Source organism: Heterocephalus glaber, unplaced genomic scaffold (assembly GCF_053883595.1).
Source record: "Heterocephalus glaber isolate CG9 unplaced genomic scaffold, H.glaber_assembly_v1.0 deba00000470, whole genome shotgun sequence".
In the NCBI taxonomy this organism is placed as follows: domain Eukaryota; kingdom Metazoa; phylum Chordata; class Mammalia; order Rodentia; family Bathyergidae; genus Heterocephalus; species Heterocephalus glaber.
Window position 1 is genome coordinate 28,226,103 of NW_028258145.1, and position 23,727 is coordinate 28,249,829.

General features: G+C 38.9%; 1 protein-coding gene across 3 annotated transcripts in view; it reads left to right on the forward strand.

Annotated features, from left to right (window-relative positions):
• M1ap (meiosis 1 associated protein) overlaps nucleotides 1-23,727 on the forward strand; it is an 89,859-nt gene that overhangs the window by 52,156 nt on the left and 13,976 nt on the right. For 2 of the 3 annotated variants that reach the window (XM_004844659.3, XM_021258261.2), the window contains 3 exons: nucleotides 9,981-10,154; nucleotides 14,648-14,810; nucleotides 15,504-15,645. In XM_004844659.3, the coding sequence (XP_004844716.1) occupies nucleotides 9,981-10,154; nucleotides 14,648-14,810; nucleotides 15,504-15,645 (479 nt within the window). The remainder of the gene's footprint in view (nucleotides 1-9,980; nucleotides 10,155-14,647; nucleotides 14,811-15,503; nucleotides 15,646-23,727) is intronic. The other variant, XM_021258263.2, reaches the window with a different exon arrangement.

The following is a 23,727-nucleotide window of genomic DNA, read 5'->3' on the forward strand; positions in this document are numbered from 1 at the left end:
TATTTTTAGAAGCTTCTCTGGAGATTACACTACATATCCTTAACTTTTCACCATATAAGGTAAAATGTTAGTACCATTTACATAAACTATAGAAATCTTGCCAGGATTAAGATTTTTTTAAACTTTTTTACAAACTATTTAGAATTAACATAGTATCATTTCACGTAAAATTTAGAAGCCTTGCAAGTATATGGGTCTATTTATACCCCCGTGCACATCCACTGTCTTTTATGCTATAGTTGCCACATGTATTGTATATGCATTATAAAATCCACAAGATTTGTTATATATTTTTCTTTAAACAAACATATTTTAAAGAAAGTAAGAGAAGGGCCAGGGATTTAGCTCAGTGGTTCTGCCGCCTGCCTTGCAAGGTCCCGAGTTTGATCCCCAGTAGCAAGAAAAATAAAAGTTATCTCTTATTTTATCCACATATTTGCCATTTCTAGTGCTTCTCATTCATTCCTTAAGACCCAAATTTCTTGGATATCATTAATTTCAGTTTTGAAGAACATTGGTGTATTTTGTTCTTTGTTTTTCTTCTGGTACCAGGGACCAGAACTCAGAACCTTGCACTTATGAGGCAGGCGCGGTACCACTGAGCTAAATCCCTGGCCCAGCCTTCGTGGTTTTTAGTAGCATGGTTCTGGACAATTCTCTTAGTTGTTATTTGTCTGAAAATGTCTCTTTCATCATGATTCTTGTATATGGAATTATGGATTTACAGGTGTTTTTGTTTTTTCTTTCAGTACTGTAAAGGTGTTCCACTGTCTTCTAGTCTTCTATGGTTTATAGTTAAAAGTTACAATCCTTAAATCACTTTTATCTACCTGTAAAGGATCATTTTTCTGGTTGTTTTCAAGAAGTTTATGCTTGTTTTTCAGCAGTTTGACAATGATATGACTATGCATGAATTTCTTCTTATTTATCTTGTTTGGGGTTCTTGAATATGTTAACTTGCATGTTTAACCCAAGATGGGAGATACTCTGCCATTTTTCTGGCTCATTCTTTCTCATCTTTCTTTCTGGGATTCTAATTACCCATCTGTAAAACCTTTTAAAATGGTTCTGTTGGTTTGATTGTTTTGTCCAAACTTTTCTCTCTTCTTCCTCTTCCAACTTCAAAATTTTTTATTTGTTTAGATACTGTATTTTTCAGTCCTAAAATTTCCATCTTGTTCTTTTTATATTTCCTATTTCTCTATTCATGTTTCCTATATTTTCATACATTTTGAACATATTTTCCATTCTTTATTAACATAATTCTAATTATGCTGCCTTAAAGTCCTTAACTGGTAAATCCAACATCTTTCTCACATTGGAGCTTGCATCCATAGGTTTGTGTTTTCCTTTGAGATTGGGTCATAGATTTTTCTCTCTATGCCAAAAGCATTTGGATTGTATTTTGTAACTGTTACGCTGTGAACACTCTGGATTCTATTATATTCCTCTGAAAAGTTTACTTTTTTTTTTTTTTTGGTACCAGGGATTGAACTTGGGTCCTTGCACTTGCAAGGCAGGTGGCGGAACCACTGAGCTGAATCCCCGGCCCAAAAGTTTACTCTTTACACAGTTAATTTTGTTAGATTCGAACTGCAACCTATTGTGCCTGCAGTGAAGAATGACTCAGATCTCAGCCCCATTCTTTGAACCTAAATTGCTACCCACCTATTAAATTGGCCAAAGTTAAAAAGTGCCATAACATATTTTGCTGGTAAAACTATACTTCGATATGTTTCTGGTAGAACGCATAATGGGACAACTCTTTTAGAGAGGAATTTGGCATTATCTAACAAAATTATATATGTTTATTTTTGAATCACCATTCCTCTTTTAGGAATCCCGTACCCTGAAGATATTTATTCATCCAGTGATAGGAAAATACATATACATATGCATCAGCACAGTATTAGTCCACTCTATCTAAATTTTTTTAGGATATGCTTTAGGATATTTTTTTCTTTTGTACCAGGGATCAAAGTCAGGACCTTGCACTTGTGAGGCAGGTGGCAGCACCACTGAGCTAAATCCCTGGCCTCTAGGACTTTTTTGTTGTTGTTCTATTGTCTTTTTTAGATTTTTCTAACCCGACTTCCTTCTTCATTCAGTCTTCTAGATAACCCATTTCCCCACTTTCCTCTCCTACTACAATCTCTATGAAAATGTTTGCTCTCAATCAGCTTTTCAAATCGCATTGGAATTTACATTAAACACTTTTGTTTATAGAGTACATAATCTCTGCAGAAAGAAGATACTCTTTAAATGTCTTCTAAGTCTAGTATTTTCCAGGTCAAATAATATTTTAGGTTTTGGTATATCTCAATCACTAATGATGTTCTTCTGCATATTGACTGATTTTTTTCAATAAAATAAAAATAGAACCTTTTTTTGGCTCTTTAAGACAGGGTCTTACTATGTAGTACAGGCTGGCCTCGAATTCATAGCACTCTTCCTGCTTCAGCCTCCCAAGGCTAGGATTACAGGTGTGTGCCACCATGCCTGGCAAAAAAATAGAACTATTTAGAACTGTAGATAAAATATATTTCCTTACAACTTGGATCCCCTACTTTATTGAAAAAAGAAAGAAGAAAAAAGATATGGCATGGCTTTCAGTGTCTAAAATATTCACATCTGTGTAGACAGCTGGACGACAGCTTTATAATCTTTCACCCCTTATAGCTGCATGGTGCTTTAAAGTACTCTTAAGTGCTTTCAGGTGTCAAGTATCATCATTCTATACTCAAATAAACTCTTAGCCTAGGTATTTCTATCATTCCCACTTTACAGATGGAGAAACTGAGCTTAGAGAAAAGTCACTAGCCTGAGAGAAAGTAAGTCACAGAGAAAGTCTGGCTACAATAAGTTTTCTGTTCAGTGCAGCATTTACTGAGCTCCTGTTATAGGTCAGACACTGAGCTAGTGCTGGGCTCCAGAAGTGGGTAAGATCTATGTCTGGTGCCCTCAGACTTTTCTTTCTCTCTGTCTCTCTCTCCTTCCCTCCCCAAGCCAGAGCCTTCTTTCCTCCACCTTCAGGATCTCGTCTGTGGGCTGGCCAGGGAAAGGCAAGTCATCAACTCAAAACTAGGACTGTCAGGGAGTAGTAGTTCAGGGAGTAGTACTTCTGGGGCCCCAGAGCTGTGGGGATGCAATGCAGTGTCTCCCATAGAGCAGTTCCCATTTGTTCCCCTTTACAACATATAAACCCAAGAAAAAGATTCAAAAAAGCCTACTCTCCCAGCAAAAAAATTTTTTCTTTCCCAATTCATTGCTTACAAAGCACCAAATACTACGTATGAGGGCCCGCTGCAGGTGACTCTGCCTGAGCTCTGCTCATGGAATTCCCAGACTCCTCTTTCCTCTCCCCACTACCTTTCACCACCACACCACAAGGGAACACTTTGGGAGAGCTAGGCTGAAACCTGAGGGCACCCCACACCAGCTGTAGCATGGAACACCTTCAAACAAGCATTTTTAAAATAATAATTCAAAAATTGTTGAGAAGCAAATCACTGCAAAGAAAAATAGGAAGGAAAAGGAGCACTGTATCAGCTCTGCCCCAATTTTGGACACTTCCTGAACCTAACCAAAGCCTTGAAATAAGAGAAATCACCCTACTTCAAGGCAAGTGTAGTGATGTATTGCTACATAAGGAAACTCCTTTGGGGATGTCATCCTTCAGCCCAGCATCTTATCAGGCAATCGTCTCTTACTGTGTTTCAGCCTTCTTGCTGTTCCTCTAGCACACCAAGCTCAAGCTCATTCCCACCTCATTATCTGAATTTCCTTATCTTCCTATAAGGAGCAATTTTCCCACAGATATTTACATGACTCATTTCACTTCATTCAAGTCTCTGTTCAACTATCACATTTTAAAAGAGTATTTCCCCAGGGCCAGGGATTTAGCTCAGTGGTGCCACCACCTGCCTCACAAGTGCAAGGTCCTGAGTTCGATCCTTGGTACCAAAAAAAAAAAGAGTATTTCCCTAGTTGGCCAAACTGAAACTCTGTCTCTCTATCTGTCTGTCTGTCCCTCTCTTTGTCCCTCTCATCTTTTCTGCTTTATTTTTCTTCATAGTATCTAGTATTATCTGCACTCATATGTTTTGCTTGCTTATTGTTTGATCTCCGACTAGGCTGTAAGCCACAAAAGCAACTATATTGTCTTTTAATGACTGACGTCAGTCAATACCTAGCTCATACAAGGTACCAAATTAAGAGTTGTTTAAATAGCAAATGAGTGAAAGAATTAATGAATAAGTGAATGAATGAATGACAACAGTATTCTCCCTGAGAATAATTAAATTCTCAATAGTATAAGCTTTCTCTTTTTATTACATTTCTAGTGATGTTTTAACTTTCGTGTCAATTGGGGCCCCAGAATAAAGATCACCACTTGGTATGTTCCTGTACTCACTTCCCTTATTGAATCCACAGGGTAATAATGACTCCACACCTTCCACCTTTTTCAAGGGGCTTCTACTTTCCCCCACAATCCAAGCATTACCTGCACAAATTAGGCAAATATGCTCAGAAAGATAAGCTAGATTGCCCCAGTGATGTGAGCTGGTGGAGATTATCCTCATGTTATATGGATATGAGGACAGTGGTTGAATCGCTGAGCATAGTTGTTTTGAGCAAGCTTCATTTGTTCTGATTACTTATCCTAGTTAATATCCTGTGGCTACTCCTCTATTCCAAGAGTAGACAATGCTGATTGTAAACTGACCAAGACAGGCTAAGATACTATGACTGCATAGTCTCTATCATGAACATGGACATTTTTAGGGAGATATAGAGCTCTTTTGAGATTCTGATAAAAGCTATGGGCTTATCACCTTCACCTACCCAACCAAAACACATCTATCTATACACATAGAAGTAAAATTGCATACAATTTCAGAGGGTTCCCAAAACCTATAAACCCCATCCATGATGCCCAAGAAAAGGTCATGTGAGGGTCATTGCAAAGAAAGATGTCTGGCCTCTAGAGCACACCTTTATGAGACTAAGTAGAATGTACAGAACTGGGCAGGACCTCCAGTTTACTGGGCCTGTACTTTATAGACATTTTATGTCAAGAGAGAAATACAGCCATTGTACGTGCACATAGAGAATCCCGTTTTAAGCACACTTCAGTTGAGTTGTGAAATCCTGTTTTAGGGTTTCTTCTGAGAAGGTCTGCATTAGGTATTGCCTGATTTTCAGTCATTTGCCTTTCTTAATTTTTCCCATTATTGTGGCCCTTTCAGAATTTCAAGAGTTCAGTGAAGAATGTCACTTGCCTGTGACCACACGGGGGCAGACTAAGTCCAAAGATGTCAACGCAGCCTACCTCTTAGCTGCAGTGACCCAGGCCTTCCTCACTGGACAGGGTTACTCACTCAGAGCCACACTTCACTCCTGTAACCCCAACATTTCATGCCATTGCGGGGTTGGGGATGGGGACATTTCATCAGGAGCACAATGCCCTGCTCTCCAGCGAATGTGGAAGCTGCTCTTCAGCATTTGAGAAGAAAGACATCTCCTCCCTAACCCTGATGTATGGAACATATAGTTGTATTTGTGAAGAATATGGTTATATGTTGGTGTTCTTATGTATGGTAGTGGTGGGGAGAAAGCAGACAGACCAATGAAAATGACCAGGAAAAAAAGAAATATATTCCTATTTTATACAAACTAATCGTTTTGTGATGAAAAAAAGAGGAAGAAAATGACATTTATTGGACTTACTGCATGCCATTCTTAGATAATCATTTCATATTTTTAATGTGTCATATCTACAAAGTAGATTATACTATCCCCACTTTTCCCAGAACCATATAGTTAACAACTTTCAAGTAACAATTCCAACCCTGTTCTTCCCATTAAATTCTACCACCTTTCATAAATTCAGGAAAAGAAAAGTAAACCCTTCAGAAAAAAAAAAATCAGGCCAGGCATGGTGACACAAAACCTGTAATGCCAGCACACAGGAGGCTGAGGCAGGAGAATCACTGTGAGTTTGAGGCCGGCCTAGACTACATAGTAAGTTCAAGGCTGCCCTGAACTAAGTTAGATTCTGTTTCAAAAAAGAAAATTAACAAGTGTGATTAATATTGCCCAAATTAAGCCTTTAGAAATCCAGAAGTACTAATTAAAGTGGATATATTTGAGTATAACTTCTAGGTAGTCAGTCCTGAGTTGAATTCTAGAGGAGGAGCAGGCCATGGACTGACAGAGTAATAAGAGCACGAAGGAAGGAAGGAAGGAAGGAAGGAAGGAAGGAAGGAAGGAAGGAAGGAAGGAGGGAGGGAGGGAGGGAAGGAGGGAGGGAGGGAAGGAAGGAAGGAAGGGAGGGAAGGAAGTCATGTGACAAGGAGGCTAACCTAGCTGAAGCAGAAGAGTTACAGGAAAAAGTAATGAGAACAATTGTTTAACTCAATAGTCATTTGCTAAGCTTCTGTACAAGGCACTGAGCTGGGGGATGGAAAGGATGCAAATGAAAAGAAAAAATTCTTACCCTTGAAGAGTTTTTATTTAAATAGGAGAGGTCAAATGTTTTCTCACATAACAACTATAAAATGTAATGTGGACTACATATATTATGAACATACACCAAAAGCTGTAGGAATACATCAGTGGAGGTGGATCAGGACAAACTACATGAAGGAGGTAGCATTTGAGCTCAATCTTGAAGGATGGAAAAAGAGGCTTTCAACAGTAGTGATAAGCAGTAACTGAGGAAGGGTAGGGTACTTGAGGAATAATGAATTGTAGCAAGTGGACCATGTGAGCTAGTGACAGTAGGAAGGAACATGGGCTCTGTAACAAAGAAAGGAATCGCTTCTCAGCCTTTTGGCTAAGATCAAGTGTACAAAGGAAGGATCTGAAGAAACCATGAACTGGAAGTCATACCTAGGAAGTATTAGAAAGAGAGAGAGTTTGTTAGAACAACTAATAGGCTACTGCCATAATTCAGACACAAAAAAATGGACACCTGGAACCAGTGACCAAGAAAATGGAAAAGAAGTCTTTTACTAAAGTGTTCCGGTTTATACATGTGAATAACATGAGCCTGTCCCTGACAGAATGCTCTCTTCCTTCTGAAACTGCAAAACTGAAGGCTCAAACCTAAAGCACACCATCTCTGTGATTACATGAGAATCTTTTCAAAGGAAGAAGCTCTACTCTGTGGCTCGTCTAAGAATGTGTAGGTTAAAAAATTAAAAAGAACTTTAGGAAGGTTGATGGGTGTCAGCAGAGAAGAGTGCCTGCTTGCCTGCCTGCCTGCTTGCCTGCCTGCCTTGGCTGCCTGGCTCATCTGAGAAGTGAGGCATGGTTTTCCTTCATACAGATGCTATGTTCAGGATTGTTTCTCCAGGAGAACTACTCACCTTCCAAGCTCAAAATTAAAGTATATGGCACAATATTTTGGAAAATGAGCCATAACCTCCATAATCACCAAGAAGAGCAGAGACAACACAGACATTCCTTCTGTTGGGACACATGCCTGATCTAGCGTGCCTTCTCTGAGCCCCACTTGGAGAGGACTTGCCAGTGTGTGCCCCTGCTGCTCCCCTTCTCTGTGCTCCATTTCTGGCTAGCTCTCTCCCCCTACAAGGGACACATTCATCCTCTGGATATGCCAATACCGTCAATAAGGCTACATACAGCCAGATCTCACTCTAAAAACCATCTTCCATTCTTTTGTGGGGGTACTAGGGATCAAACTTGGGACCTTGTGCTTGTGAGGCAGGCGGCAGAACCACTGAGCTAAATCCTCGGCCCCCATCTTCCATTCTTAAAGTTGTCTATTTTTCATTGACCTTACCACTCTGTGTTGATTTTATAGTTTAACTATCTGAGGAAACCCTAGATAAGGAAACCCAGATTCTTAATGGTAGAGATTTTTAATAGTGCTTTGTCCCCTTACATGGCCCATGGTAAGAATTTCTAATCTTCTATTCTTTACGCTTCTTTCTGTTCTCCAAAATTCTGTCATCTGAACTCTAAGCAACTGTATCGTACTTTCTGAGCTCCTTTGGTCAATTCCATTTTTTTAGTCCCATAACTACCCTCGTCTGCTTCAGTATTTTTGCCTCACTGAAGAGAACACTCATTTCCATACCTGTTACTCAAGTTAAAGTCCAGGCAACAGCTCCCTCCCTCCTCCCTTGTTCCTCTTCCCATTTGGACATTTTCTTCTCATTTCCCAATATCTTTTATACATTTTAGTTGTTATTTCTACTTTCAGTTTCTCACACCAGAGAAACAATGCAGTATTTAAACGTGTGTGTCCAACTTATTTAACTTAAAGCATATGTTTCTTTGGCAGTGGCTTTGTATTTATCACTAAAGTATCCTAAAATATAATGGGGCAGATAAAAAAATTGAGGGAAAATGGCCAAGAATAATGTTGCTTTATAAATTCCTTTAGGACAAATAGTGTCATTCATATATATATATATATATATATATATATATATATATATATGGTAGAATGACTGAAATAACTAGTTAACTAATAACTGTTCATGGAAGATGATGGAGTTTTAATCATTCTGGCCACAGAAAAATGCATTTGGTGCTCCCTTTTCAGCCATAGGATAAGTCGTTAAATATGATATGAAGTCACCTAAGTCTCCTCACACCTCCCCTGTGTTGGAACCAACAAGTTGGACTGAAGCCCCTTTGTTCTGTGTGGAAAGTCTGCCACCTCTACCAACTTGTCCTCAGGAATGTTGTTCTAGAAATAAACCAACCTTCTCTCTGGAGTTCATGAGTCATACACAGAAGTTAATTCATAAGAACAACTGGTTTTTTCTTAGGCTTGTTGTAAAGGCATTTCAGAGAGTCCCTCATGATGAAGAATGTCGGGATTTCCTTGCTTTCTTTCCAGCTCTTACCTCATTTCCTTTGTCTGTACTTTCTCCACCACCTTATATTTGGCTTTCACTGACAACCTTTACCTGCAGACCCAGGCCCCAGTGCCAGAGCTGGTGCTGTGTAAAGCCAGAAGTACACCAGCAAAGCCTCGTTACCCCACCTACTCGGTACCACTCACTCATATTCTGAATTAAATCATACTGCACCAGACCATCTCCATCCTCTTTGCCATTAACCACACCTGTGAGACAGTATGCCCATGAATAACTTTATATTCTGTATCATAAGGTGGAACCCAGTCCATTTTTTCATTTCCTTAAAATTCAATTTATGACAAAATAATACTTAAATACATTTTAATGAACAACATAAAGTTGACGTTCCCCTTGTTAACTAAGTAATTTGCTTTGCTATATAATTTTTGGTTTTTATATTCTAGAATATTTTTAAACACAATAAATACACAATTACAGTAAAATTCAAGCAATATAGAAGTATGAATAGTAGAAAGGGAACATATGTCAGAACCCTGCCTCATATACACTTCCTGTCCACTGTTAGCAGTTTGATGGTAACCTTCCAGACCTTTGTGAAGTGCATTTACAAACATTTGTGTTAGGTGGACAATTTTATGTTCATACGGAACAATATTATGTTCAAATGGAACAATATTATATCTGTTCTGCAGTGTCACTTATTCACTTACTGTCTCCTAGCTTTCTATGCCAGAACATTTAGCTTTACTTTGATAACAACTACATAAAATTCCATGGCTTGAGCGTGCCATAATTTATTTAAACTTTCTCCTATTGATGAACACTGGAATTGCTTCCTGTTTTGATTATTTGTCATTGAAATAATGCTGTATTAGCCCAGAACATAGCTCAGTGGTACCACCACCTGCCTCGCAAGTGCAAGGTCCCAAATTTGATCCCCAGTACCAAAAAATAACAATAATAATACTGTATTGAACATTGTTGTATATGTCTCTTTGGGTACTAGGCTAGCTATCTAGAGATGCAGTTGATGGGTCAAAAGATAGGTGCATTTAAATTTTTATACTTTTCAAAATTTATAATTAAATACTTTAATCACTATTTTCCTTTCTTCTACAGAAATTTCTATCCTGGGAACTGACATTGACCTTCAGGCTATAGACAATGATGTTATCAGCATGGAGATTTTCTTCAAAGCCTGGCTGCATAACAGTGGAACAGACCAAGAACACATCCATCTTCTTCTTCCATCACAATGTTTCAGCACCCTTTCCAAAACCAAGGATAATCCAAGTATAGAACCCCCAAATGATACATTATATAGGCCAGTGATGACAAACCTCTTAGAGGTTTCACTGATACAAACAGCCTGCTGTGGCACAAGAGCCATAGATGCACCACCACTGATACAGGCTATATCAGGATTGTCTAGGATTATGACTCCAGATTGATGAGTCACCAGACTACAGGGTAGTTGAAGCTTAGGGACTGAATGAGGATCGGTTGAGGCTGTACAGTATTAGCATGAAGACAAGGAGAGAAAGTTTGAAAAGTGACACTGTTAGAAAGCTGAAGCTAATTAAGCCCAAATAGTAAGGACCAGTTAGTTTAGGAACAAAGTTTTAGACACCTCAGTGATAGGGAATTAGCCTACGTTACCTAATTATATGATGAATCATGTTTTTCTTAATAGCTCATTTTTAATGTAGTAAATATTATTGGCACCATAATTTGAGGCATCCATTACCTCAACAGTATTAATAAGGCTTGTGGCAAGAGAAAGATAACCATCATTAAATAGAGATCTTCTCACTGGGGAGGTATCAAATTGAAGAAAACTAAAGCCAGCTACAGTGGCAAGCCCCAGGGAGGGCAACTAGTCACTCAAGGCTTTGTTCACAAAGCAGTTCAGACAATTATTGAAACCAAGGGGTGAATCCAGTGTTCCAGGCATGCCAACAAGGTGTTGGCTATTTTTCTGGCTGGTAATTTTACTTCACTAAATGGTAGGGATATGGCTATTTCTGTTCTCCCATCCTTTTGAAGGTTTGCTCAGGACTTGGAGTGGCAAATGGGCCCATCAGTACAATCAGCCACACTGTTTAGGAAAACCAATTCCTTAGGGCCCAGCTCCTAAGAAACCAATTCCCTAGGGCCCAGCTCCTAAGAGGATCAAGGTGTGTCTTCTTTAGGAGTGAGAGTTTGTGCCCGTCTTTCTCATTGAACAGAAGATTGGTAGTAGCTACAGAGATCATTCAGGGTTAAAGGCTGAACTGGACATGATGCTTTCCAGACCCTTTCTCATAGGCTCAGACATGACATAGTAAGGTTTCTACCTCCTCTGAGGGCTTTTTCTTGGCCATTAGCAGTATATTTGAATTCTCTTTTCTTCCTCTGTAACACAATTCTGCTATGACCATTGTTTCTTCGGGATAGTGAAGAGCCTTTTAAAGGTACAATTAAATAGGACTATGGTTCCTGAAGATCCTTTCTTTCTCGGGATAGACATCAGATCTCTGCTCCCTTCCCCAGTTAAACCTGGGACCTTGGATACCTTTGATAACTTAATTTGATTTTACTCTGTCTTTCTTTTGTGGATCAAAATCTCCTTCCCAAGTCCTCCTTTCCATCTAGTCCCAGGCTAACAATAAAAATTCCTCCCTGACCCATCCTCTGAAATTCATTTTCCATTTTCCCAGCAGCTGGCAGCTTTATACAAGAGGCGGCTTACAGTTAACATTTTTGAGCATTCCCTTTGTGGCAAGCACTATGTTAACTCTTTTCCTTTCATTAACCCATTTTAACTTTACACAACGCCATGAGGTCAGCACTATTACCATATGTCATTGAATCTAATATAATCTATAAGTTATAAGACCATTATTTTATCTACCACTAAGAAAGAAAACATTGCCAATTGAACATTAAAAGTATTATTTTATTCTTATTGAGAGAGTTCTTTTAGGTTAGAGTTGTAAGAACTGTAACTGATAGAGGTCTGTGTGGGCAATTATAAGGCAGGTATAGAGATATTAATAGAAACAATGTGTATTCAAGTCAATCAAATACAATACTGTCCCTGTTTTACACACAAGAAACTGAGACAAAAAAATTAATCACCTTTATAGGGCTGTGCAGAAGATTAATAACAGAGCCAAGATTTGAAGCCATACAATCCATACAATTCCAGGCCACATTCTTCACCCTTAGGAATATATATATATAATATATATATAATTATATATAATTATTATATTATTATATAATATATTATATATTATAATATATTATATATTATTTTATATATTATATATAATTATATATTATATATTATTATATATTATATATATATTATATATATATTTGAACCCAAGACTTCCTGCATGCTAAACAAGCATCTACAACTGAGTCACATCCTCATCCCTTTTTATTTCAAGACAGGATCTTGTTAAGTTTCCCAGGATGTCCTTGAACTTGGAATCCTTCTGCTTCAGCCTCCTGAGTAGTTGGGATTACAGGCATGCAGCACTATGCCAAGCTCAGAAATCTATATTTTGTACATTTGGTCATTCTCAGCTCAGAGAATCAAACTAGGTCTACCTATCTCCAGAGCCTTGGCCATAACCTGCCTCATGCTGGGAAATTCTGAACAAAAGGGATAGAAATTCACTCCTTTTACAAGAAGGGCTGGAGCCCTCAAAGGCCAGGAACTCTTGTGACCAGCCTTTCCTCCACTGTTGCATATCTGTCCATAGCTTGGATCAGAATTTCTGTCCCCCACATCCCACTCTACCAGATGCTCTTTCCAGAGCTTTCAGCACCAGGGTCAGACCCAGAATGTTCATCTCCATCCATAATCATGTTTAGGAAGTCTGCACATCTTCAGGGTGCATGTAAAACTTACAGCCAGACTCCAGTAAGGTTTTCTCCTATGGAGGTCTTCACTGGAATCCAGAGGCTCAGGCACAGTTGGAATGAGTTCTGGGAAAATTAGATTTCTTCTAGGGCCAATGTGACCTACTTGAAATTATAAGTAACCACAATTAAGATCCTACTCTAGTTATCTATTATTTTTTTAAACTGATACATTGCCTCACATGTGAATTTCTGGACACATGACTTACTACAAAAGAATAAAGCAAACACAAAAACCATGAGCTCTCCTATTACAGGCTCTTTAGAGGAGTACTCCTCAGATATTTACTTTGCTACATTACAAAGCTCTCCAGCCCACATCACCTGCTTCTTTGGCTGCCTAGGTCCCTTCACCCCATCTGTAGGTGCTTCCTTTAGAGGCTTGTCTCTGGCAGACAATGTACAGGCAGCTATTGATGAGTGTCTTTTCTTATTCTCTGGTGTGGGTTTTGCCATCTCTGCATCAGACTGTGGGAGGTAAGAAGTGCATCTAGGTCTAGATTTGAGCCCTGCTAAACAGCTTCCCCAGCTTTGGAACACTGCTTAGACAATAGTTCAGGTAATTCTCAGCCCTGACTGCAATAAGAAACAGATAAGAAACTTTTTGAAAAAATTAACATCTGGGCTCCACCCCCAGAAATCTTGATTTAATTGGTCTCAGGTGGGGACCATACATCAATATTTTTTAAGGCTCTCAGAATTTTTTTAAAGGCTCTCAGTGATTCTTACTGAAACCAGATGGATACAGCTGCCCAGTCCTTAAAACTAGGGACCAGAAATAAAGAAGTGAGGCAGAGAGGAAATACAAGGGAGCTAGAGTCCTAGGAAAAGTCTCCCTTGACTTCCTGGACTGTGGCACATACCAGACCAAGAGCCATCTCACCCAAAATTAATGTCTATTTCTTATTCACTGGACCCAGGATAGCCAGCTGTATCTGACATCAAATCTGCCAATCTATTTTTGTCTTGTTATTTCTATGTTTATTTTTATCTCATGCTGCAGTTAATCCGGTGATTTCTCAAATCCTTACTATCAGCTACTAGTCTCTCACAACTGCTCAACATTTGTATATTTGTAAGTTTGCTCATTATTCAAACCAAGTATGCATTTTATTCAAAAAACTTTGTAATATCAAGGATTGTACCCTGTGGCATGTGACAGTAAATCCTAGAGCAGAAGCTTAATACAGAAGACTGTAATACTTAGATGAATAGCTCATACTCAGCCTAACACCTTCCTCAGAATTATTGTCTGATGCTGAAGTGATGTACTGAGGCCCAGAAAGTCCTACACTCAGGTTTTTGGGGGAATTAAAAATAAGCTGTTTAAGGAACTTATTCCTCCTGTAACCCTGAATGTCCCCAGGAAAGCCCACAAAGAAACAGTAACAGTCAGCTGATTGCCCGACTTCTGCTTTCCTGCTCTTCCTTAATCAGGTTTGCAGTCTTGCCAAAGCTTAGCCACAGGGAAGCACCAGAGGCAAATTTCCTTCTGTGACTGTGAAAGGGCCTCTGCATATTTTGGCATTAGCTGCCCGCTTCACAAAGGATCCATGTTCCTCTCAGACTGGATTACAAGCCAGATCTCTCACCATGAGACAATTGCTCTGCCCACCCCAGAAATAAAACATGTAAAATTTGTATCAGATGCAGAAAATAACTTAACAGTTGTGTAGAGCAATAGACATACTATAGATTGCAGACCAGCTTTACCTTCCCAAACCAATTATGCTTTCCTCTTCCCACTCTCCTACCTCTTCTCATCCTTTGCTTGCCTGGTAGAAGTGAAATGGCAGATGTTGTCTCTTAATAGCATAGCCTGAGGTAACTTGTGACTAACAATCTCTCGTCCAATGCTGCTTTTATTGTAGTGTGCCTGAAATGTGATCTCCAAGAGCGTCTTCTCAGTCCATCCCTGCTCCCTGGTACAGCTGATGGCTCCTTGAGAATGGATGACCCCAAAGGAGACTTCAGCACACTTTACCAGATGGCTTCCCAGTCATCAGCTTCTCATTACAAGCTCCAAGTGATCAAGTATGGTCCAAGGAAACCTTCCCAATCTATGCAAATGCTATTCTTACTGTCCCATGGCTAGGAGGTCCAGAGACTTAGGCAAGCATGAATCAGTTCTGAAGTATCAGTTATAAGTATGGCATGAAAAAACAAATCAGGTTGCTCAGCATGTGGAGGCCAAAAGCACAGATGGTGAAAGAAGTGTTGCAGCAGAACACTTGGTAGTCTGTATGAGAATTGAAAATCCAGAAAAGTCTCTGAACACAAGTGTCTGAAAGCAAAATCAGTAGAAAGGTGTTTAACCATTCAGTGAATGTTTATGGAACGCCTACTGTGTTTAGACATCAGTACCAGAGCTCCAACTTTCAAGGAGCAAGTGCACAAAGACTCTTCCCTGGCCCCCTCCCATTTCCCTAAGAACTACTTTCTGCTTCCAGGAGAACCAGTTCTAGAGTAGAATTAACAGTGATTGCAAATGCCACTTTATTGCTTTCTAGTGTTATAGGATCCATACATATATAAATTCCTGAGCTTTGAAAGATTTATGTATCAGATACCATGTTAGATGCTGGCCATACAGAGATAAATAATTCAGTGGCCCTAACCTAAAAGCTTTCACCATAGGGTCTTAGAATTAAGTTGAATTTAAGTAGATCTGGGTAGAGGTTCTAAATATCACTCAGTAGTCTTTCTCTGTCATCATCTTCTTCCCAGGGCTCTGAAATCTAGTGGGCTCTGCGAGTCATTGACATATGGACTTCCCTTCATCCTTAGACCCACGAGCTGTTGGCAGCTGGACTGGGATGAGCTGGAAACAAATCAGCAGCATTTTCATGCTCTGTGTCACAGCCTGCTGGTGAGTACCCATGTGCCCAGGTGAGAAAGAGTGCTCAAATACCAACCACAGAAAAGCAACAAATAATCCTTCCCTAATCCCAGATCTGTCTCAGCCATCAAGAGGACAGAAAAAATTGGAAATACTCTGAAAACTGGAGTAAATATGATTTTCCTTTGTTGGTTTAACACTATAGAGAACACTATATAGAACCCGAATTTAGTTATATAGTACTGTACTAACTTTAAAATCCCTTATTTTACAAGATTAACATTCAAATAGTAACAGAAATTTTTTCATAAGTAATGATGTTTCAAACCTGCTTTCTTTTTTTTTGGTGGTACTGGAGATCAAACTCAGGACTTTGAGCTTGCCAGGCAGCCGCAACACCTCTGAGTTACATCCCTGGCCTTCAAACCTATTTCTTAACAGTGTGCTAGACATTATGGTTCATTAGAATGAAGAGCCCCCGGTCTATAGCAGACTTTGTGCTAAGGCATATTAGACACAGACATTATCTATGACCTTAAAACACTTATTCTCTAATGGAAGAGACAGAATACATACACACACATGTGCGCACGCGCATGCACACACACATATTCTTAGTTGTAACAAGTTATTTTTCTTTTTTATTAGTATATGTTTGCAATACATAATAAATACATTTGTCATAGGGAACGTATACATGTTGGTACATATACATATCACATCTTGATCCTTTTTTACTTCTGTTTCCCTTCCCTAATTATAACAAGTTTATAAAGAGAAAGAAGAGACTGCTATAAAAGAGCCTATCTGTGGAAGCGACACTTAAACTGAGACCTGCAAGATAAGTGGTAAATAGCCAAGTGAAAGATGGCAGGAAGAGCACTCCAGGTACAGGGAGAGGTATATGCAAATATTTTAGGTCTGGAAAGAGCTGGGGGGAAAACCAGAAACAGAAAAGGCATTGTGTGACTTTAAAAAAGAGGCCTAGGATGTCGCTCAGTGGTAGAACACTTCTGTACTGTGTACAAGGTTTTGGGTGGATCCCCAGAACTGAAAGAAAAAAAGGAGAATAAGGAGGGGGTAGAGAAAAAAAGCCATTGTGACTGAAATATGAAGCAAAAGGGAAGACAGGCAAAAGGTGGGGTTGGATAAGGAAGCAGGGGTCAAATTATGCAAATCTTTGTAGGCCAGATTAAAGATTTTTGGACTTTAAGCAGAAAAGGAAATCATGAAAAATGATATCATTTATTTAAGATGGGGTTTTTGTTTCCTTCTGTTTTGTTTTAAGGCGGAAGCTTGCTCTGTAATTCCAGCTAGGCCTTGAACAATCCTCCTGCTTCACTCTCCCAAATGCTGGAATTACAGGCGTGCACCACCATGCCCAATGGTGATTTAAGTTCTTAAAATATCACTTGGTCAGATACAAGAATGAAAACAAGAAAATAAAGTGGAGAGGGTATTGCAATAGTGTAGACAAGAGACAATGATACCTTAGACTAGAATGTTGCAAGATAAGAAAACTAAACTAATAGAGAAATACAGTAAAGATAGAATCATAAGAACTTGATGAAAGATTGGATGTGGGGAATGAGGAAAGAGGAAGTATCAAATAACTGCTTGGTTTCTGACATTCCCTGAAATGAAAACAAATAAAGGAGTACAAACACCCGTGAAACGAATGCAATGCTTAGAAATCAAAATCAAACAGCTACAAATAGAATCCAAGGACAGATATAGAATAAGGTTTTGACCTAATAGGGTATGGATGATCAGAATGGCACAGCATTGCCTCTTCATCACTATCAAAAGCAGACTTCTTTTCCTGTTTCAAAGCCCACACTCCCTTTTAGGATCTACCCAGAGTTTTTGTTTCCTATCTGAAGAACATGCACCTCCTAACTTTGCAGAACAGAGACATCAGACCAGTTCTGAGTGTTAGTCCCCAACAGCTCAGTTTACTATTTACTCCACCCAGTTCCTGAGAATCTTGGAAATGATACATCACTCAGGAGAAATTTCTCCCAAGTGGCTTCAATACATTCAGTACATGATATTTTAAACAAACATTTTAATGCAGTTAGAGAGAGTATACATTTTCTGTTAAATGATACCCTTCAACACTTTTACCAATAATAAATCCCAAGAAAACAGAAAAGGGAGCAAAGATATGTATATAGAATGTTCATCTCAGTGTTATTTACAACAGTAAAAAATTAGACACAACCTAAACGTCCTAAACAGAGGAATGGTTAAATCTAAGTAGGAGAAAGCTTATAGGAACTATAATTCAGCCAAGCAATGAAATATGATGTAGCCATTACTGACCACTACATACCAGGCACTGTTCTACTGTTCTAAGAATGAAGATGGGCTGGGGATGTAGCTCAGTGGCACAGCGCCTGCCTGACAAGCGCAAGGCCCTAAGTTCAATTCCCAGTTCCAAAAAAGACCAAGAATGAAGAGACCTCGTTTTCTTTTTTCTTTTTTCTTTTTTTTTTTTCAATCTGTATTAGGGATTGAACCCAGGACCTTCAAATTGAGCAACATCCCCAGCCCTTTTTTATTTTTTATTTTGAGACAGGGTCTCACTAAATCCATAAATTGCACAGGCTGGGCTCAAACTTGCAATCTTCCTATCTCAGCCTCCCAGAGTAGTAAGATTATACGTAAGATTATATGCCAGAGTGACCTCATCTTTATTTTTGTTTGTTTGGTACCAGGGATTGAACTCAGGACCTTGTGCTTGCAAGACAGTCTTGGTACCCCTGAGCAAAATCCCCCACCCTATCTCGTCTGTATTACTCTTCTCTCATGGAAACTTACAAGTATGCAGTTGACCCATCACTAACAGATACCCATTTTTTGTAGCACTTACTAAGTGGTAGGCACTTAACCAAGTGCTTTGCATCCTTTACCTCATTTAATCCTTAACCATACTCTATAAAGGTAGAGATTGTTTACAGATGGAGAAGCCTAAGGCCTAAAGAAACCAAGTGGCATAGCAAATATCACATAGCTAGCAAAATGGCCAAGTCAGAGTGTGAGCCTGGTGGTGGTGGTGGTTGTGGTTGTGTTGTTGTTGTTGTTGTTGTTGTTGTTGTTGTTGTTTGCTGTCAGGTTTTTCTGGTTTGGGGGGCTTTAGGTTTTGGTTTTGGTTTTGATTTGGTATGGTTTGGTTTGAGAGAGTTGGGTTGGGTTGATTTTGTTTTGTTTTGTTCTGTTGGTGGTTTTAGTGTTTTGAGACAGTCTCACTTAATAGTCCATGCGGGCCTTGAACTCATGATCCTCCTTGAATTAGCCTCCAAAGTACTGGAATTGTAGTCATGTGCTACCATTCTTGGCTGAGCCTAGTTCTCTTGACTACAAAGCCCATATTTTTAACTTCTTTGCAAAATTCCCTACTTTGGATATATCCAGATAAATACAGACTATAACACTGAGGCTAATTCTCCCTTTAGTTATACCCCATGCTTCTGTATTTCATTAGTGCTGAACTCACTTAAAGTGGCTAAGCACCCATAACCACTCCTTAGCCATCTTGTGCTGCTGTTCCCTCGCTCTGTTTGTCCCTCCACCAGATTAAAGACCACTCTCCTGGTCTGGAAAAGACAGAAAGTAGTACTTAAATGGCACTTTCTTCTTGCTTTTCACATGACATCTGCAAACAGCAAAAATCTTGAATGGCAGTGTGTTACAGAGGGACAAGCTTCAGCTCTTTCAATAACAAATGTTTTTGATTACTTATTATGTAACAAGACTTATTTTTAATCCTATTTTTACAAGTTTGTCATGCCGCTTTAGCTACATCCTTGGTTTTCTATTCTTATACTCTTTCATATACTCTTTTAAAATCTGATGTCAAGATAGCTCACTATATCACTCTCTTGCCTTCTCTGTTTCATTGTGATCTTTCCCCTCCAGTCAACTTCTCATTCTAACTTCTGTCTTTCTGTTAATAGCAGCACCACAGTTATCTAGTCACCCAGGCTTGAAACCTCAGCCACTTTTAGCCATTTCACTCTACACTCACTTCACCACTAAGTCAGATAAGTTTTCCTCTCTAAGTTGGAATTCTCCTTTTTTTCCTGTTCCCACTGCTTGTTCTTGCCAAGACTTGTCCAGTAATCTCCTAAGTGGTTTCTATATTCCAGTCTCTCCCTCTTCTAATGTTCCCTGCACATTGGCACCATATTAATCTTCTTGAAGCATTCCCCTATCATGTTTGCCCATGCGTCAGTACCCAATAACTTACTTGCCTTGCCTGTTCTGTCCCTATAGTACCTATTGCATCAGTGTTTTTTAAACTTTTTAACAATTTTTACTAGTATATGTTTACAGTAATGCAGTTTACAGTCATCTTGGGGAGTGAGTACATGTACATAATACAGCTTATTTCTTTTATTTTAAACCCTCTTCTTTTTCCCTTCCCCCTCCCTCCCTCATCCTCTAATTCCTCTATCCCAATTTTTATTCTTGCTGATATTAGTAATCTTAGTTCGTGTGATGTTTACATTTACTGGGGTTATTAGCCTCCTGTACATGGCTTATCTTTGAAATGAAAACCTTTTTTTTTTTTGGTACTGGGGATCGAACTCGGAACCTTGTGCTTGCGCGGCAGGCCGGAACCACTGAGCTACATCCCCAGCCCAACATGGCTTATCTTTATTCTACTTATTTCCCTTTCCCCTCCTTCTCACCCCTCCCCTTGTTCTCTTGCACCACTTCCCTATTGCAAGAGATCCACACATCCCCATCCCCTTCTATCCATCCTTTATTATTCTCTTTGTTTGTACTTTGCCTCACTCAAATGAGAGATACCATATGTTATTTAAGCGTTTATTTCACTCAGCATTATACTTTTCAAGGTGCATCCATTTTCCTACAAATGTCTCAAATTTGTCATTATTTATAGTCAAGTAGTAGTCCATTATACGTATATAGCCACATTTTCTTTATCCAGATGGGTATACAGGCTGCTTCCAGGATTTAGCTATTACAAATTGTGCTACTATAAACATTGATATGCATGTATCACTGTAGTATGATGTATTTAAGCTCTTTCGGGAAGATACCTAGAAGGGGACTAGCTGGATCAAATGGAATTTCTAATTTCAGTTCTTTGAGAAGTCTCCACACTGATTTTTATAATGGTTGTACTAGTTTACTTTTCCATCAGCAACGTAATAGGGTTCATTTTTCACCACAGGCATGCCAGTATTTGTTATTGTTTTTTTTGTTTTGGTTTTGGTTTTTTTGGTACCAGGGATCGAAGTTGGGTCCTTGTGCTTACACAGCAGGTGGCAAAACCACTGAGCTAAATCCCTGGCCCATGTTATTGTTTGATTTCTTAATGATTGCCAATCTTTCCAGAGTAAGATAGACTCTTAGTATTATTTTAATTTGCATTTATCTAACTACCAGAGATGTTGAACTTTTTCATATACTCATTGACCAGTTATATTTCTTTCTTTGTGAAGTGTCTGTTAATTTCTCTTTTTTACTAGATCTTTAATTTTAGGTAGTTTAATTTTTTTTAGTTCTTTATATATTCTAGATATTAGTCCTCTGTCTGAGGAGTAGCTGGCAAAAAATTTTTCCCATTCTGTAGGTTGTCTCTTCACTCTACTGATTTATTCTTTTGCTGTACATGCAGCAGTCTTTTCTCCCCTCTTATTATCACTATTCTATTCAAGCCCTTTTTACCTCTGTCCTTTAATATTGTAGCAGTCTCTTAACTTCTCTCAATGCCTTCAATGTTTCCATTTCTCAATTCATTTAACATACTAACTACTGATTAATCTTGGAATACAGCACTGACTCTGTCATTCCTCAGCTTTAAAATATATTGTGGCAGCTAGTTATGGGGGTGTGCGCCTGTAATCCCAGCACTTTGGGAGGCCAAGGCAGGAAAATTGAAAGTTCAAGTCCTGCCTGGCAACTTAGTGAGACCCTGTCACAAAATTTTTTAAAATAAAATAAAAAGGGGTAGGGATATAGCTCAGTGATAGAGCACCCCCCTGGTTTTGATTCCCAGTACTACAAAAAAATGTAGCTTTTTTCGCCACCTGCTGGGCAAGCGCAAGGACCCAAGTTCAATCCCCGGTCCAAAAATAAAAAAAAATTAAAAAATAAAAAATGTAGCTTACTGTTGTTTATGGCACAAAAAAGACCTAGCTCAGATAGTGCTTTTTCAATGAGTCCTTTTAAGAGAACTCTATCATTAGACCTTGCATACTCTACTTTTTAGATAAAAGGCATATTTCAAGTACCTTGTTCCTCTGGATATGATCCTGAGTTGGGTTAAAGTCTAAGATGTAAATGTGACTTACCTTAAACTCCAGAATGACATAGATGGCCTTTTTCTCGTGTTTCTATCACTTCCCCATTTTACCAACCAATTCATCTACCTCAGTCAAATTTGGGTCCAGAATAGAATTTCTCTTTTACTTACCTCTCTTCTGGGGGGCAGGGAATCAAACAAGGCAATTTTCTAAGATACTGTGGTAAAATGTAATTTGTGTTGTCTAGTACTTTGGAATCTGATGGCCTAGGTTTCTGACCACTTCATTATTTCCTAACCATGTGAATTTCAGCAACATACTGAGCCCCTCTAAGTTTCAGTGTGTTCATCTATTTATAATCCTTACAAATCTAGTGGCCTGATATAGTTTAGTCTCTGCACAAATGGCATACAAAAATGCACCATTCAGAGCCCCAAGAATAATTTTTAGATTAATATTTGTGCTTTCAAAGAACATCAAAGACAATCTAGTTCATAAGCACAATGACATTTCTCAAAATTTTTCTCCTTCACTACTCAATTATCTCTGCCAGCTGTTTCTAGGATTTTTTACTCTTTCTCCCTCCCTCCCTCTCTCTCTCTCTCTCTCTCTCTCTCTCTCTCCTCTCTCTACCCCAATTTCTGTTCCTTTCTCAGGAGTCCTCCTCTTTCTCTCAGCCATATATTGTAAATTAGCGTAGCCTCTCTGACATAGTACCCCTCTCAGTTGCTATCTCATTCTACCTATATAAAATATCCAAAAACAAGGCTGCTTCTTCCATAAGCAGAAGTAAAGGAGGGAAGAAGGAAAGAAGGAAAAAGGTGTATGACAAACACACTAGCAACTCTTGTCTCTGTTACATATAAAATAAAGACAAAATATACCTCTTATGTTTTATTATGGTGAATAAAAATGCCATGTGTAAAACACCTAGCACATATCTGCCACATGATTTTCACGTACTTATTGGTTGGTACTGTAGTTCTACAGTTTCCAGTTTCTCTTTCTTCCCTTCCATTCTCTTCTTTTCTCTTCTTCCCTTTCCTTCCCTTCTCTTCCATTCCTTTTCTTTCCTTTCCCTTCTCTTCCTTTCCCTTCCCTTTCTTTCTCTTTCCTTTCCCTTCTCTTCCCTTCCCTTCCCTTTCTTTCTCTTTCCTTCCTTTCCCTTCCCTTCCCTGGTGTGATAGGAGATGCCTGTAATCCCAGCACTCAGAAGGCTGAGGCAGGAGGATCTGATGCAGAGGGATTACTATGAGTTTGAGGCCAGCCTGAGATACACAGAGTTCAAGGCTAGCCTGGACTATATAGCAAGATCCTGTCTCAAAACAAAAAACAAAAACCCTTTTTAATAGATTCTAATTCTTTAGAGATATTCTCCATATTTTCATCTATTTTCTTGAACATACTAATCAGTTATTTTTAGCTAACCATAATCTGGGTCAGGTGATTTATTTCTTTTTTTTTTAGAGCTAGCTCTAGGTCTCAAATTCTAAACTACTCTGCAGCCCCATGAAATTCATTATAGTGTTGGTTGCAGGTCTCTGAAAAATATTCACCACTCAGTGAGGACCCACACACAGTGTCTCCCAAACTTTATATTGGGAAAAGCTATGAAGGTCCTTTATAGTAAAACTGGGTGTTCTGTATTTCTGAGAGCTCATCCAATCCTGGCTCTACAGTATTATTGCCCTTCCCTTATTTTTCTTTTGCCCAGTCTCCCAAATTGCTTTTCTTTTTTTTGTTTGTTTGTTTTTTTGGTACCAGGGATCGAACTTGTGTCCTTGCACTTGCGCAGCAGGTGGTGAAACCTAATTGCTTTTCTTTTCCATAC